The 17,902-nt window shown below is 45.0% G+C and overlaps 1 protein-coding gene across 1 annotated transcript in view; it reads left to right on the top strand.

The window, feature by feature from the left end:
• Positions 1 to 4: 4 nt before the first annotated feature.
• The window catches only part of NID1 (nidogen 1), a gene marked incomplete at its 5' end in the record, with an annotated part of 85,694 nt that continues 67,796 nt past the window's right edge, over positions 5 to 17,902 (top strand). Inside the window, 5 exons of the mRNA XM_014523801.2 lie at positions 5 to 121; positions 9,907 to 10,206; positions 13,439 to 13,668; positions 14,565 to 14,995; positions 16,809 to 16,958. Of these exons, the coding sequence (XP_014379287.1) occupies positions 5 to 121; positions 9,907 to 10,206; positions 13,439 to 13,668; positions 14,565 to 14,995; positions 16,809 to 16,958 (1,228 nt within the window). The remainder of the gene's footprint in view (positions 122 to 9,906; positions 10,207 to 13,438; positions 13,669 to 14,564; positions 14,996 to 16,808; positions 16,959 to 17,902) is intronic.

The raw sequence follows: 17,902 nt of genomic DNA, 5'->3' as shown, positions 1-17,902 counted from the left end.
CCTGCCCTTCGGGTCGGAGGGCGGCGATGCGGAGCTGGAAGCCGGGGACGACGTGACCTCGCCGGCCCTGGAGCTCAGCGCCCCGCTGCACTTCTACGGCTCCGCCCTCCACTCCGTGCACGTGAGTCGCAGCCTTCGGGGCAGCAGCGCTCGGGCCTCGCAGCTTTGGGGCGGGCTCCGAGGGATTGCAGTGGCTCCTTGCTTCCCTGCTCTTCCTTCCTGCCTGGCTTCTTTCTTTTTTTCTTCTGCTTCCCTCCCTTCCTCCCTCCCTCTCCAAAAGGGAAATGTTTAAATCATCCCGTAGCTTTACAACATCTCGCCCCCAGGTCAGTGGCTGCAATTACTTCCTTGGTAGGTTGCCTGAGTGGCAATAGCATCCCGTCTTGTTATCAGCCCGCGGGGGTGCCCTCGAAGTTGCATTTGACTGAAAACTCAGACGGCTACAGCCAGGTCTGGGGCCATGCTGTGTTTTATGGGAACTACCTGTGGTGTATGGTGGGTTTGGTGGGTTTTTAATTCATTAAACCCCAACGTCCAGGGTTCTCATTTTTTTTTTTTTTTGTACAAAGTCTTAGATCAACTCACTGCTAAGTGATATAGAGTTGTGTCGGATTTCAGTGGTTTCTTATGATCATGAATCAAGTTGTGGAGGCTTTGGGTGTGCCAGTAGTATGGGAAAGGGCGCAGAATCGCCAACCCGGACTGCATCTACATTTCCAATTACCTGTCAGGCTCCTCTATCGTGTCTGGTTCCAGCTAAGTGGCACTTTCACGCGGCGGGGGTGATGCAGCGCATGTCAGAAACAGGACAGAAAAGCACCTGAGCAAACTTGGGAAAATTCAGGGCTGGAACTGGAGTTGTGATGCTGCCCCTTGCATTGGTGTCTTGGGAGCTCTTGCCCCGATGACTGCTCAGGGGGCTGTTAATGTGGTGCCCTGCACATGCAAAGCGAGGACCCCTCCTGCATCTGCCCCAGTCACAGCACCCCGGCCTGTCCTTAAAGCCTTGCTCCGAGCCGCTGCGCAGGGTGGAGCACCATGGGGTGGGGGCCTCTGGTGCTGGCTGGGCCCGGACACTGTGGCTGGCTGCTCCTTCCCTTCCTCTCGGAGCTGGGCCATGCGGAGCGGCAGCCGGGGACGACGCAGCCCTGGAGGTCAGCTCCCCGCTGCACTTCCAGGGCTCTGCCGTCACCTCCCTTGCAGTGCGGGCCGGGTGGGGCACCGTGCTGTGCAGCTGCAGCCTTCAGGGCAGGCAGGCTCCAAGGGGGCTGTAGCGGCTGCCTGCCCGGCTACTCTGCCCACCCTCCCCGCCCTTCCTTCTTTCCTTCCTTCTCCTGCCTGCCTTCTTGTTATTTCATTCTTCTGCTTTCCTTCCTTCCTCCCTCTCTAAAAGGAAAATGTTTAAATCCCCCTGTGGGGTTAACCCTCCCCACCCCTTTCAGTGGCTGGAATTAATTTCTTGGCAGGTTGCCTGAGTGGCAATAGCATCCGGTCTTGTTATCAGACAGGCTGCACACCTCACAGGGGTGCCCTGGAAGTTGCATTTGACTGAAAACTCAGCTGGCTACAGCCAAGCTTGGGGCTGTGCTGTGTTTTATGGGAACTACATATGGTGTAAGGTGGGTTGTTTGTTTGTTTTTAATTCATTAAACCCAGCCTCCAGAGTGGTTCTCTTTTTTATTTCATGTCAAGTCTCTGATTAAATCACTAAGTGATACAGAATTGTGTCTGATTTCATTGAAGATTCTCATCACAAATCAAGTTGTGGAGGCTTTGGGTTTGCAAGCAGTATGGGAAATGGCACAGAATTGCTTACCCATACTGCATCTACATTTCATATTACTTGCCAGGCTCCTCTGTCTCTATCATGTCTGGTTCCAGCTAAGTACCACTTTTATGCTGTATGTGTGTGTGCATGCGCGCCTGGTCGGCAGGTAGGTGCTTGAGTTCTCTGCAGTGTGTGAGGACAAATTTAAATGTCTCACTTGGGATTCACAAGAGCCAGGCAGCACAGCAGGGAGAACCCCCCCAGGTCTCCAGCAGAAAAAGCTGACTACCCTCTGTCTTTGTGGCTTACATGTCCTACTCTGGGCTGAAGGAAGACCCCTCCCCCCACTTTCTTTTCAGAAGGCCATGGAGAAGGAGTAAGACGCAATGCTGGACTCTTATCGGTACTTTAGTGACTTGAGCATTCATTCCATATTTATGAGATTTCAGTTCAAATTCCTTCCCTGCCTGCAGGGGTTCAAACCCACATTTCCACCCCCAGGAATGCCCTACCCACCCCACCTGCAGGGTATTCCAGGTGAGAGGAGGGATATTGTCACTCCTTCTCTGAACCACTTTAGTTTGTTTGAATTCTTGGAGGTTTCAAATTCTCAAACATGTATGCTTATGCATTTGTATTCCTAACTTCGAGACCCAAACACATTTCCATAGTGTGTATAATGCATAGAATATGGGCACTGGCTTTGTTTGTTGATCTCCTTCTGATGTTGGACAAGTGTCCATACCAACTTCCTTGGATCCATCTCCTGTTTTTCCTATTTATTTCTGTAGTAGTGTTGACATGACTGCAGGCCAGAATGGATTATAGTGCATTGTCTCTTTCTCTGTAACTGGACGGATAGGTTAGTGTTGAGTGATGATTACTTAACATTTACCCTCTAGATAATTACTCTTCTGCCATGAAGATTTTCTTATGTCATTTCTGTCATTTCTCTTGTTTGCAGTTTGTATCAAGTAGCATCTGCAACGTGCCACAAACTGGCAGTAGATAGGAACACTGCAGCTATGTCTCTGAGGAGTCTACCAGTGTCAAGTGGGAGAAGGGGTGTAATTTGTCCTGCAGGTTACATATCTATTGATGTAACTAAACTATGTACTTGGTTTTTTTTATCAGATCTGGATGAAGCAGCTTTTCAGCTTTTCCAGTGTGTGATTTTATTATTGCTAATTAGCACTTTTATCAGCATTCAGAGTGAAATCTGATACTATTCCACAGATAGTGCTGTTGATATGGTAAAAGATCCTGGATTAGGGCATTGTCTAGTTAATGGGGTGTTGCTTTGTTTTCCTGAAGCTTTCTCTGGACTAAAGTTTTAGAGGACTGGACTACTGTATTTGAAGAGTCTGGGGTAAATAAAGTACATTACCTTCAACCTGTGATACCCTTGTGTGACACAGGCCAGGCTTTTATTCCCGCCTCTTCTCATCAGTACTACCCCAACCCACTCCATCTCCTTGCTTGCCACAATTTGCTGGTGACCAGTATATGTGGAGGGAAGCTCTTGTTGGGACCAGGGTAGTCCTTTCGAGGGTGCTTTCAGGCTGTTATAATGCCCTCCTTGAGGCCCCCAAGCTGCATCCATGCCTCACTGATGGTTCTCCACCTGCCCCTTTTTGGGACTCTTTGGGCATGTCTACACAAGATGCATTAATATGCATTCACTTAATTTAATATGCACTAAGGGCACACATCTACACATGTGTGCACTTAATGTGCATTAAGAATGGTGAATTTAGGTGCATTTAGTTAAAGCACATTAAAGTTAGTGCCAAGTCTCTGCACGTGTAGACACCTGACAAATTATCTTAATGCACATTAAATTTAGTTGTGCTTAAATGCATGTCTAAATGTGCCCTTTCTCATTCTGCGTACTGACCTAATGCTGGGTCCTTTAGGTCCCAACCGTTGTCCAGGCTTCATCCTTTTTGACCTCAGCCTCTTTTTCCTCTAGCTGAGACCCCTCAACCCAGATCTACTGATGTGGGCTCTGGCTCTCTGTCCTCAGTCCTGCAATGGAGGGTGCCTGCCAGGTACTTCGCTCATGGCCTCTTCTGCCCCTACAGCCACTTCCAGTGCTCTGTTCTTAAACTTTAATACATAGGAGAAAAACCAGAACACAAAAAGTTAACCACCTAGTTATAGCTCAGCTACAAACCCCTCGGGGCCATAACAGTTGTCACCCTCACAAGGAGCTGCCTTTATTCCTCCCAGCCCCAGGGTACCTCCTTTTCACTGTCAGTCAACTCTGTCCTCCATTTCTTTCCCTGCCACCTGCAGGCCTATTTTTAGCTTAGTGACTGGGGTTATATGTAGGCAAGCCCTGTCCCTTCCATTTAGCTGGCTGCTGGCCCTGAAGATAGGCTACCGTGTCCCTGCCCAGCCTAATGAACTGTTTGGTTTTTCTTGCCCTGCAGCCCTCCCCATCACCTTAGCAGCTCTTGGCCTCCAGCCTTGAGTCTCTTGCGAGGTGCTCACTGCACCCCTTTCCCCTGTGAGTCCCCACAGTCTGGATCCCGTAGGGGGTCTGTTCCCCTCTCCTCTTCTTCCATTGTGAGAAGATGACAGGGTTCCCTGTTACACCTTGTCATGTTATTCTGTCTTCTTTACAACTCCCCTCCCCAGTAGGTAAGCACAGTTGCACTCAACCTTTTTGCCGCATGGGCTGGATGGGCAACGCCAGACCTGGCCAGTGGGCATGGCAGGGGCCCAATCCAGCTGCAGTGGGGAAGGTGGCCCAGCCTTGATCCAGATGTGTGGTGGGTAGTAGTGGTAGCCATACGGCAATGGCTGAAGTAGGGCTGTATTTGACTGTACAGAGGAGCGATTCATAGCTTGTAAGGGGCTAGAAGGGACCTTGCAAGATCATTGAGTCCAGCCCCATGCACCAAGCAGGAAAGACAACTGGGGTCAGGTGACCCCAGCAAGGTGACGGTTCAATCTCCTCTTGAAGATTTCCAGGGTAGGTGATTGCACTATCTCTGGAGGGAGTTTATTCCACAGTCTAGACATCCTAACTGAAGTTTTTCCTAATTTTAAGCCTGAAATGGTCTTCCAGGATGTGTGGCCATTACTCCTGGTTTTCCCCAAGGGTGCCCTGGTGAACAGTTGTTCTCTGAGTCCTTGATGTATTCACCTGATATATAGTGGTAAGCTGCTACCAAGTCCCCTCTCAGCCTTCTCTTTCTTTTTTAGGTTAAAGAGTCCCAGGTCCCTCAACCTTTCCTTGCATGGCTTGCCTTGCAAGTCTTTGATCATATGTGTGGCCCTTCTCTTGACTCTCCATGTCCTTATTGAAGTGCAGCACCCAGAACTCGATGCAGTACTCCAGCTGTGATCTCACCAATGCTGAGTAAAGCAGAAGAATCACTTCCTTTGTTTTGCTTAAGATGCATCAGTTGATGCATGCCAGAGTACTGTTTGCCCTGCCAGCTACAGCATTACACTGATGGCTCATATTCATACTATGGTCTATTATTATGCCTAGGTCCCTTTCAGTCATGGTGCTAGTCAGTTTGGTGCCACTGAGCCTATAAGTATATTGGGGATTGTTCATCCCCAGATGGAACACTTTACACTTCTCAGTATGTTGAACTTCATCTGGTTCCGATCCGCCCAACTTGCCAGCCTGTCTAGGTTCGCCTGTATCTGCAGCCTATTTTCAAGTGTGACCATGCTCCCCCATAACGTAGTTTCACCCACAAACTTGGCCAGTGAGCTCTTCACCGCCGCATCCAAATCATTGATAAAGATGTTGAAAATCACTGGACCAAGCACAGACCCCTGAGGGACACCAGTGGCTACTTCTTGCCAGGACAACACAGTTCATTAGAGCGCTCTGGGTCCTATGCCTTAGCCAGCTTCCTACCCACCTAACTGTCAAGCAGTTAAGCCCATAATCCTCCAATTTTCCCATGAGAACAATATGGGATACCAGATCAAAGGCCTGTTGGTAGTCTAGGTATGCAATGTTGACCTCCTCTCTCTTATCTATGTGGCAAGTTACCTGGTCATAGAAGATGAGATTGGTAAAACAAGACCTACCTGCGACGAAGCCATGCTGGGTGGGGAGCACCTTCTTGCAGGGCACATGGCTGTCTGTCAAGGGTTTGAATATTTTTGTTTGTTTTGTTTTTACATGTGGGGTGGTGGTGGGCAAACATATATGTATGTGAGTGTGGTTATGGTGTAGGCAGGGACATGGGAAAGGCCCGGGTGTTGCCCTTGGTGTGTGGTTTAGGGGCTTGTCTGCTGAGTCCTGGGCAAGACGGTTGTACATTTCAAAGCTAGGTGTGTGCCCTGGACAGGGGTGTGCAAGAATTTTTATTATTTTCACCACGACATATGGAAGCTGCCATGGGCCCTAGAACCAGTCGGACTAGTGGCAAGGCTCCGGGGTGGAAAGGTGCAGGCCTCGGTGTGGCATGCTGAACCCCAGAGGGGGGCAGCTGAGACCATTGAGGCCTGAGCACAAAGAAGCCAGCAGTCCCAGAGGCTTTTGTTGTGTCTCTGGGGCTGTACATGATGCTGGCAAGGAAAACGGGGATGTTTGTGGCTGCCTGTGGCCTCCTCTTTCAGGGCACGGCCGTCTGTCAAGGGTTTGAATTTGTTTTGATTTATTTTTCTTCAGTATTGGGTGGTGGTGGACAATCATATATGTGAGTGTGGTCATGGTGGAGGCAGGGACATGGGAAGGGCCTGTGTCTTGCCTGGGTCTTGCTTGATCTGGCTGTGCAGGGGGGCAGGGAGTGACCTGACCTCAATCCATCTGTAAGCGGGCTACATGGCCCCAAGCGAGATGCATAGGGAGGGAGGGGCTGCATCTGGGCACACAGAGCTCAATTATTGGCAGGGAGGAGGGTTATTAATTGCCACTGCTCCCCTGCTGCCAAATTTCCTGACCTGTGGGGATCCCCGAAGGCTGAATACCCTGGGCTGGATATGGCCTGTGGGCCGGAAGTTGAGCACCCCTGGACTACTAGCACATTCTAAGTCCTTGTCTAAATAGGATATTCAGGAGTGTTATAGCAAATCAGGGGTAAATCAAGGGGACTGCAGTTTTGTTAATAATATAGTTTCCAGAGGTGGGCCTTTAAGAACTAGAATAACACTTACAGGGGGCTCTAATTTAGAGGGTTCTGATAGGGTTTTTCACTCTTTTGAGGAGGGGTTACAGTCCTTTAATGGAGTATAAGTCAGTTTGTATATAGTTTCAACTGTGAACATGTTTTAAGTGATACTATTAATTTTGGCCTTCCTAGTTTAGGAAATTTGCTGCTTTAACTATACTGGTACTCAATTATATAAACAAACTAAATTATCCCAAATTCCCTTTTGTTATTTAATTATCCCAAATTCCCTAATGTTCTCATGATATCCAATAATTACACTGAAAAAATCCCCTGCTTGTGTGAAGTTTTGACTCTGTAGAAGTATTCGGGGTTGCTTTCTTTCTTTTCCTGCCCCTATATGACTAATCGTGGGAATGTAGGGCTAGAAGGGATCTCAAGAGGTCACTTAGTCTAACCCTCTGCTCAAGGCAGGATTGTCCTGTATAAATCATTCCAGCCAATTGAGACATACTTATATAAATACTGTGTGATATGTTTTACTACTGACCATAAATGTAACTTAACTATCTGTATAATGGAGAAATTTAAAGTGCTAAAAACATTTGTGACAATTTAAGCGGTTATATCATGAAAGGCAAAGATGAATGGTGCAGCTGGTGTCTTTAGATAGCACCTTTTGCCACTTTTTTTCCTTTTTATGTAAGGATACTACTTTTAATAAAACAAAGCAGTATTCATCTTAGGGCTTGTACTCATTCACATTCATATTAAGCATGGTTTCATATGAGATTAAAAAAGATAGTGAAGATATAACCATATTGTAAAAAACATTTTATCTACATCAATACAAACACATTAGGTTATCAATTAGGGAAATTAAAAAGAAGAGCTTTTCATTAGTTATAGTGCATCTTGTTATTTGTACTTGGCTTACTCTGCAAAGTGAGCCTAGATAGGTCAGTTTAGGGTAATTTTTTTAGGATAATTTTTTTTTAAATGCTCTGGCTTTTATTCTCTGTACTGTTTGAAACCAAACATTAAGTAATGTTTAAGTGAAAATGTTTGGTTTTTTTGTGAAAATTTAACAACTGTCAATTAGCCTGACAGTTACCTCAAATGTTTTGAACAAACTAGGAAATTAATGTTCAATGGCAAGCATCTTGGCTAAGTACAGACAGTCAAAAAGCTAGAGGCTGAATCAACTCAGTCTTTGCAGGTTAGTCTAAACTGCAGAGATTCAATTGAGAAACAGCTGGAGAGATTCACTTTTGCTTCAGGAAATGCAGCCACATGCCTGCAGTGGCTCAGGCCAGAAGCTGAGGGAAACTAGAGCATGGCTATCTGGCACATAGCCAGCATGGTCTATGTATTTGATTCTTCTTCCTGCAGCCCCTGATGTCTCTGGGATTTGCAGTCCAGAATCACAACAGTAGGACTCTGCAGGGTTGCTAATCACCTCCTCTTCCTGCTTCCAGGTGCCTCTGGGACTTGTAGTCCACAGTCACAGCCAGCAGTAAGTTTTTAGCAGGGCAAGGCAACTCTGTACTGAGGGGAAGAGGGGTTTAGCTCCAGGCCCCAGTTGGGGTTTGCCTGGGGGTGGGGCATTCCACCCCCATCCCCCCCCAACCTTTCTCTGCTGGAGCAGAGATCACAGCAACACCCAGGGCTGGAAAGCGTGCTGAGATACTGAGGGATTGTGATTGAACTTGAACCAGGAAGGCATCTGGGACAGAAGTTTTATAAACTGGTTTGACTCAAATCAGTTAAGGCTGATACTACATTCAACCAGGTTTATCTTAAACCAGTTTCAGCCATTTTGAAACCAGTTTATGTGCGCAGAACATATGCTCTGTTACAGGTTTAAACCAGTTTCTACTGACTTAAACCAGTTTGTGTTTAACTTCTGTCCCTAACCCTAAAGATTAGAGGTAGGAAAAGGTAGTTTACTTGAAGTTTTGACTAGTTTTGATTTATATGAGTTTGGTACCTTCTATCCTGATGATGTTTCAGCTATCTAAATAGCCTTTCTAGTGGCCATATATCCAAAATCCATAGTTTATGTCAAATTCTTCAGCCACTGCAAGTTGCAGACAAAATATAAGAAGTTGAATTTTGACTGCTATGACAAACCCAGATTCTCAGGTGGTATAAATCAATGTACTTCTTTTGGAGTCAGTGCAACAACACCACTTGGGTAAGAATTTGACCACTTAGTTGGCCAACAAACTAACTGTCCTAAGTATTTGTTTTAAATAATTGTACTTTTAATATTAATTTTACTCCTGCCATCCTGAGTAGCACTGTTCTATTAAAAACATTTTACATAAGAATAACTGCAAAAAAGCTAGCAACTCTGTCATCCAATGCAGCAGTATTAAACTCATGGCCTGCAGAGCTGTGTCATTTGACCTGTGGAGCCTGGAAATTGGGGAAAGGGCAAGCAGGAACAGGACCTGCTGCCAAAATCTGAGGTCTGGAGCTCCATTGTGGGTGAGTGTCAGCAGGACTCGCCCTGCCACTAGAAGTGGGTTGGCATCTGCCCCCTACCCCAAGAAGCCCCTTAGTCCATATGCAACCTGGGGGGCCAGGCAAGCATGACACCTCTGATGTAAGGGATCCATACAACATTCTTGAGAATCTGAATATACTGGGTTTTGACCTGTAATGCTTCACAGTGTTTTGAAATCTATGAGATATGTTGATTATGTACAGGTTGACCACATGGAGAGAGAGCTGTGGCAACCTTTGCATTATAGCTATTGAACGTCTTACTCTTAATAGAGAAAAATATTCAGTTAATTTCATCTACTTATGCTCTATGTGAAGCTCAAGGCCTAAAATCCGTAAATTGCGTGTAAAAAGCCTGTTAATCTTCAATTACCGCACAAATTAAAGCTTTAACTTCAGTGATTACTAGGTGTCTGGACACTAGAAATACTTCAGAAGGTTTAAAAATGAAACAAAACATTGTAAAGAGGAACACAAAGATGGGAAACAGTCATGTGAACACTACTTACTACCCTCTATAATTTTTATCCTTTGTATTAGGTTGCCACTAATGGAATCATTGGAATGAACAAACCGTCAAAAGAAGAAAAATACCTTGGTCGATTCCCAATAAGTTTTGGGGCTATTGCTCCTTTTATGGCTGATCTGGACACTACCAGTGGACATGGGAAGGTGTTTTATAGAGAAGATTCATCCCCTGATGTCTTGCAGCTTGCTGTCAGCTATATCCAAAGAGGTTTTCCGGAGGTTGCTTTTGATCCGATTAGTGTTGTCATTGTTACCTGGGCACATGTGGCTCCTTACCGTACTCCTAGTGAAGATGCTGTTCTGGAAGACAAGGTGAATATTGGGCAGAATTCTACGATACATTATAAGTTGAGTTTAATAGAAGAATAATTCCACAGCCTGCTGCTTTTAAGTGTCTACATTCTACAGCTTGTAAACAGGCTTTCTTTTTGTTTGTCGAGAAACGTGGTAAAATACGTATTTTATTGAAATTGTATGCCACATAAATGTAATATTTTATACTTCTAAGAGAAAATATTTGTGTTTTAAATAATTCTTTGCCTGGTTTTATCTGCTTAGCATAGCATTCATGAGAAACTGAGGCGTGCCTGGATTATTGTGGTGCGTGCAATTTAGTTTATCATGAAATGATTGTAGGAAAATTTTGGGATATTTTCCTTGCATCTATTTGGAAATGGACACAATTTCCCTTGCAGGGAGAGAAGGGACTGAGTCTATTATATTTTTACATTTTAGTTAACAAAAATATGCTTGGAATTTTTAATTTTACAGCATTTAAAATTTGTTAGTTATTGGGAATAATCATTTTTTTTCCTCCTAATTTGGTGTGCGTCACATCTCATTCGTTAGAAACCAATGCATCCAGTTTTCCTTAGTCAATTCTTTACCAATCCCTTAATGAAGGCATGGCTTTGTATTTTATTATAAGACCATAAACCCTCCATCAGACCCCCTCTTCTAAATATTTTGAACACGCTTGAGCACGTGGGTGGGTCTACTTAAAAAGCATAAAGTTATTAACATGTATATATCTTTGCAAGGCCAGGGTCTTATTTTGTCAAAAATCAATGTCTTGTGTTTGACTGGGCACAACAATGGCACCCACATTGCTTATAGTGGGGCCTAGACTGTGACAGCAGTGAACAGCTAAGAACAGGGAAATGGCCTTCTCAAGAGCACTTCCCAAGCAGGAACTGTAATTGTAATGGCATGGAAGTTCTCTGCATATAAATGAATACTATTCTTCCAACATCCTCCTACTGCTTGGCAGTCCAGAGCATAAATAGTTAAGATCAAAACTCACTGAGAGAATTAGATACTTTCCCTTCTTTCTGGATCTAAACACTAATTGAATAGAATCTAATGCAGTACCACCAGATCTTCTGATTCTCTGTCTTCTCAGAATCTGGTCTGTTGTGGTACCTTTGAATTCTTTCATTTGAATTTTTTGGTCTAGTATAGAGATGTTGAACATACGGCCCATAGGCTGGATCTGTAGATCTGTATGATCTGGCCTGCAGGTCACTGAACTGGCCCTACATGAGGTGAGCGGGCTGGACACTGCACTACGTGTTCTGCATGCAGCACCTGACTGGTGCTGCACACTGTCTCCAGGTCCTGTCTGGATCAGGCCATGCCAGAGCCGGCATGCAGAGCTGGTCCAGCAGGGTGCCATATCCTGCCCACGCCCTAGACCCCCTGTCCCTTGTGCATGCAGCACACACTGGTCTCAGGGCTCATTGGCACTCAATATGTGGGGCCAGCATGGGGTGTGCACTGCCCATGATGCATGGGCTGAACCCAGCATTGCATGTGGCACAGGGAGTCTAAAAGAGCAGGCTGTATGCGGCGTCCTGGACTGACCCCTTGTGCTATCTGCAGCGTGGGTTCCCACCCACATGACACAGGCAGCACACACCCCGCATCAGCCCCATATGCTGTATGCACAGTGAACCCTGAGTCCAGTGTGCACTGCAGGTGCTGCACAGGTAGTCTATCCCAGTACAGCCTGCAGATGAGCCCAGCAACCTTAATCCAGCCTGGATGACTTTGACACTCCTGATCTAGTATCAGTTGAGTTTTATAAAAGGAACAGTCTGTTTGGTTGGCAGGGACCGAAGAGAGATCCTATATTATCCCCAAATCATCACATCCTTTGGATTTCTTTACCTCTATGTTGGACCAAGCTATCTTGAAATGGATTGCACTAGAGCAGCTTATGCAATGTGCATCATTAAATTTAAAATGGCAGTTTCTATGTTTGCTTGCTATAGTTATTTTAAATCTCTGTGGTGAACTTTAGCTGGGATTTGAGCCTTTGAAAACTAATTGCAACAGATGTGATACTTGGAAATTGTGTGTGGTATCAGATAACTTAAGCCATGTAAGATCGTTCTCATCTGAAAACCAAGCCTTTATTGCTTCATTTTGTAGAAGTACAGCATTAGATATTCTAGTCTGTGCAAGTACTTCTATCATTTTAAGATGCCAGTTACAAGAGTCACAGGCACATCACACAGTTCGCATAAAGTGAACCCACTTTATAATGTAACAAATAGGGATAGGTTCCCATGGCAGGGAGGGAGGGAGTGAGGCTGGGACTAGGAAAGGGGAGCAGGGAAGGGTGCTGCTCCCGGGAATGCGCAAGGCAGCAAACCAGAGGGAACAGAGTGACACTTACCCCAGCCTTGGCTGCAGTTGCCCTGGGAGCGACCAACTCCAGCTGCCTATAGCAGCTGGGCTGCACTGTGCCTTGGTGCAGGCAGCTGGTGTCAGCTGCTCCCCGGCAGCCCCTTCAGCACAGGCTGGGGCGAGTGGGGACCGGCAGAGCCTCAGGAGGTGCAGGGCACCTGGAGTTGGCTGCTCCTGGGGCCGGGGTGAGTGCTGCGCCCCCGGGGCTCTGTGCTGGAGTGGCCCCAGAAGCAGCTGACACCAGCTGCCTGCACCAGGGCACGGTGCAGCCTAGGAGCAGAGGTGAGTGTGGACAAGTGGACCCCGGGCGGCGCAGGGCACAGCACTCAACCCAGAGCCCAGGTGTGGTGGGACAGGGGAGGCATGGTGCAGCCCAATGGCTGCAGGCAGCTGGCACTGGTTGCTCCCTGGACTGCTGCAGCCAGGGCTGGGGTGAATGGGGCCATGGCCCTTTCTCCTCCCTCCGCAGACTTACCTACTTGCTGATCCTGTAAGAGCGAATTTACCTCTCATATAATAAATTATGGGTCAAAATATGCTCATCACATAAGAGCAAAAATAAAGAACCCACATAAATCAAGGGAAACCTGTATCCTATATGTGTTTTTTAGATCACCTTCAATTTATATGCAGTAAGGAAGATTTGTTTTGGTGTTGTTTAGTCATCACAGTCAGTCTTTGCAAAACATGAATCTGTTTGAAGTACCATGCATTGAAACAAATTTCTTAAGTGCTGTATCATGCACAACCTCCTGCTTAAATCCAAATCTTGACTTTGATTTATAAAGTGTCATCCTTTTGTCTACTCTTGAATATTTTCCATAAGTAAATGGAATTTAAATCTTCCCTACAGAGAAACACATTCCAGGCTGTTTTAGCCTCTTCTGATTCCAGTTCCTATGCTGTTTTCCTTTATCCAGAAGATGGTTTGCAGTTCTGGAGTACACACTCCAAGAATGCCAAGGAAAAGATTGCTGCTACTGTTGGCTTTAGTCAGGCGTCTACAAACTACCTACTCTGGGAAAAACTGGGATCCTACAACATAGTTGCTCATGATGAAGAGTCCATCAGAAGCCTGTACAAGTATGGCTTCATTTTTGGTTTGGTCTTTAATTCGTATTTACTTATTTTAATAGAGTAAATCCTCCCCCCCCCCCCCCCCAAAAACAAAAAAAAAAAAAAAAAAAAAAAAAAAAACAAAAAAAAAAAAAAACCCCAAAGTAAAAATCTTTACAGGTTTTTTTTTTAAAAAAAAAAACCCCCCCCCCCCCCCCAAAAAACAAAAAACAAAAAACAAAAAACAAAAAAACCAAAACAAAACAAAACCCCACAGTTAAAATCTTTAGCAGTTTTTTTTATAAGCTGAAAATCATGGCTGCAAAGGTCTCACTGCACTTGCATTGTTTGACTTAATGAATTTTCATACATAAAAACACATTTGAAGATTATAAAGATTTTGGCTTTTTTTAGCAGTCTGTGCTACCATTGTCTTTAGTGGGAACCACTGCATGCTCAGTCCCGTTTGCTTAGGAGCCTGACTTTATACACTCCCTTCTGGAAAATCTTCCATATAGAAATAAATGTCAAAAGGCAAGTAGGAAAGGAGCAATTAAGAAAGTTCAAGCAGCCACTGTCAAGGTAGATATGGTCCCCCTGACACCAAGTTTTTTTTCCACCCTGCTTCACACCCCTCCTTGCCTTCAAATGAATGCCCAAGGAGAAGGGTGTCTCTGCAGAGTAAACAAATTGTCAGTATGGGCCAAAATTGCAGTAGTTTATGCCAAAGTGTATTTTCTAGAGCTGAATAAGTAGTAGCTGTCTTGTGCCACATGCAAAATGTACATTCAGCCAGTTTTCTTGGTATCTGTCAGCAGAGCATAGAATCAAGTATTGAGATTTTTTTCTCAGAACTTAACATAATGATAATGATTAGTAGTATTTACTTGACTCATTGTTTATAATGTATTGTCTTCTTGTAGAAGCAGCAATATTGGAAAGCCTGGAGTATGGGTGTTTGAGATTGGTAGCTCATCTATCATCCTGCCTGCCAAAGTCAGCAGCAGTCCAGAAAGTTTGGAGTATAATGACTATGAAGAATATCAAGAGGTGACTTTACAACCATCTGTATCATACCATAACTCAGCTGAAACAGGCCAACAACATGTAACATATGATGTTCACAGAAAAGGTGGCGATCAACAGCATATTTCCTATGGAGTTCCTCAGTCAGCTACAGAAGAAGACTTGAAGTCTTCAGTTGTAACTGGGATCCCTCCAATAGAGTCCTCTCTCAATCGTCAGGCAGATTTCGTCACTGGGAAAACACCACCTGACCCGTTTCAAGTCCAGAGGTTCTACCAGCAGGAACCCCAAGTTATAGATGTGGAAGAGTTTGATGAAACAGGGATTGGTAAGGCCATTTGTATTGCAGGACCTGCTTTTTCCCAGCCACCCCATCTTCTACACCTTATTGTGGCTTCCACTTTGACTCCTGGTTGTCCCTCCATATAATCCATACTGTATTTACTCAAGTCCAAGAAGAGAAGAGGCTTTTTTCCCCCCTTAACATAGGGGGGAAAATCCTCTCATCTTGGATTTGAATACTAGGCAGCAGGGGAGCAGGTGGTTGCTGCGGCTCTGACTCCAACCTTGACAGGGCCAGAGTTGGAACCTCAGTCCCTGACCACCTGCCCCACTTCCTCTCCCCCCTGCAGCCTCTCTTCCTCCCCTTCAGTCATCTCTGCCTTCCCTCCCCCCCACTGCCATTTACCCTCCCGCTCTGGCACCCTCCGCTGGCCCCACTGCCTGACAGCCTGCCACTGCTTTCCCCACTGTAGCAGTTGTGAGCAGGGAGGAGAGGGGGCACAAATTTAAGACAAATTTCCAATTATTAGATTCTTTATATGGAAAATACATGAGGGTTGTCTTGGATTCAGGTAAATACTGTACTTTGCCCATCAGAGGTGGTCCTGAGACCATATGAGTGAAGGAGCCATGGGGAGGCATGTGAAGGGCACGTGTTTCTAAACCATTGATTAAAGCTTTCTTTTGCTTCCCAGAAAAGCTTCATACATTTGGCCTCATCCTCTGAAATTCCATGTGGATCTGATTAGTTATAGTATTGTGTTAGTTGTATATTAGTCTTTAATATCTTTTGCTGAGCACAAATGATTTGAGAAAGCTGGAAAATAGTATAAATGATACTGCTATAGAAGGCTACCCATTTCAGGTTTTGGTAAAAGCACTATATTAGCAATGCTAATTTTTTTAGACTGTGAAAACAAAAAGTGACTTGGTGTGGGACACTAATTATTTGACTGCCAAGACTCAGAGTGCTCCTTGAAGTCAGACACAGGAGTTGTTACACTTGTGAGCTGGAAGAGTATAGAGGTGGGTTTTGACCATGAGTGCATAGAGAGCCACTTCAGTACTGTTTGGAAAACAAAACCTATAAGAGGTTTTCCTCATGTTTAGTTTCAGGTGGTCAAATTGTCAGATGGTGTAAATCAGGGATCAGAATTTTATGGCCGCCAGGCCAGATGTGGTATGCAAAGGGATTGAATACAGCCTGTGAAGTCCTGATCCAGTCTGCGTTCTACTAAAGGTGCTCCATTTCCCTAGCCAGATCTTGTTCATGTTTTGCTAATGGTGCACTGATCCCCTCTGGCTGTTTTAGCCCACATGGTGGTCTGCTTTTCCTCGTTGCAGGCTCTGCTCACTGTTGGAGCCGCCAGAGGGGAATGATGGCCTGTGGTGCGGCTCACATTTGCAAAGGGTGGCTCACCCCGGTGTAGATTGTTACATCTCCACTCAAGTAACTATGCTAACATGTAGCTGTTGAGGCTCTGACTCTTTTGTTAGGAATATTTGACATATTGCGAGGCAAGTAAAATATTTTTGCTATTGTTTGCTATTCCCAGGACCTGATTAAATAGGCTTAATGGAATTCTGAAGTTTACTTAATGAAATTCTTATAACAATAGGCAAACAAGGTTTTTTGGGTGAATCTGATATCTATTTTTCCAACTTTTTAGTTTTTACAGCTCTTTAATTTGGTCCCAAAGAACCTTCTCTGCCTATGTCCTTAGACCAATACAGCTACAACCTACACCCTTATAACAGTAGCACGTTCTAGCTGGCTTTATTCTGAAATTTTTTCTCCTACATTTTTAATATATTATGGGAAGAGTGAATGGTTGTTTTTTTTTTTTTTCTTTTTACAGTATTCCGCTACAATACAGATGTCCAACAGACCTGTGCTAACAACCGCCATCAGTGCTCCATTCATGCTGTTTGCAAAGACTATTCAAATGGGTTTTGTTGCAGTTGCATTGCTGGTTACAAAGGGAATGGCAGGCAATGCGTAGCAGAAGGTAATTTTATTTTTCAAGACTAAATTCTTACGCTGCATGATGTACATGTTGGTTTTTATGAGACTGGGTTTTTTTCTACTGTTGATTCATAGATGCTAGGGTCGGAAGGGACCTCAATAGATCATCAAGTCCGACCCCCTGCATAGGCAGGGAAGAGGGCTGGGTCTAGATGACCCATGCCTATCTAACCTCCTCTTGAAGACCCCCAGGGTAGGGGAGAGCACCACCTCCCTTGGGAGCCCGTTCCAGACCTTGGCCACTCAAACTGTGAAGAAGTTCTTCCTAATGTCCAGTCTAAATCTGCTCTCTGCTAGCTTGTGGCCATTATTTCTTGTAACCCCTGGGGGCGCCTTGGTGAATAAAACCTCACCAATTCCCTTCTGTGCCCCCGTGATGAACTTATAGGCAGCCACAAGGTCGCCTCTCAACCTTCTCTTGTGGAGGCTGAAGAGGTCCAGGTGCCCTAGTCTCTCCTCATAGGGCTTGGCCTGCAAGCCCTTGACCATACGAGTGGCCCTTCTCTGGACTTGCTCCAGGTTATCCACATCCTTCTTGAAGTGTGGCGCCCAAAATTGCACGCAGTACTCCAACTGCGGTCTGACCAGCGCCTGATAGTGAAAGTGAGTTGTATGGATAAATAGGCAATACTTTTTTGTGAGAGTTATTAGTGTAGCAGTAGATAAGGACATGGGTTTTAAATGTTTTATAAGTTGTAGGTGAAAGCCACAAGTTGAAGTAAAAGTCCTAAATTATCTTGAAAAATATTAATTATGTGTATTTACATTAAAGAAATATCTATATGAAATATTAAAGAAGTCAACATGTGGAACTAGATGGGCAATAAAGATGAGGTATTTACAATGAAAGTAAAATGTAATTGGAATCTCTTCCAATATTTCATTTAAGATTGGAAAAGAATTGTTCTTTAAAACCTAGGGTCACAG

Source organism: Alligator sinensis, unplaced genomic scaffold (assembly GCF_000455745.1).
Source record: "Alligator sinensis unplaced genomic scaffold, ASM45574v1 scaffold93_2, whole genome shotgun sequence".
NCBI lineage: Eukaryota > Metazoa > Chordata > Crocodylia > Alligatoridae > Alligator > Alligator sinensis.
Note: the sequence above shows the minus strand (reverse complement) of the source record. Positions and strands in the feature narration are given on the sequence as shown.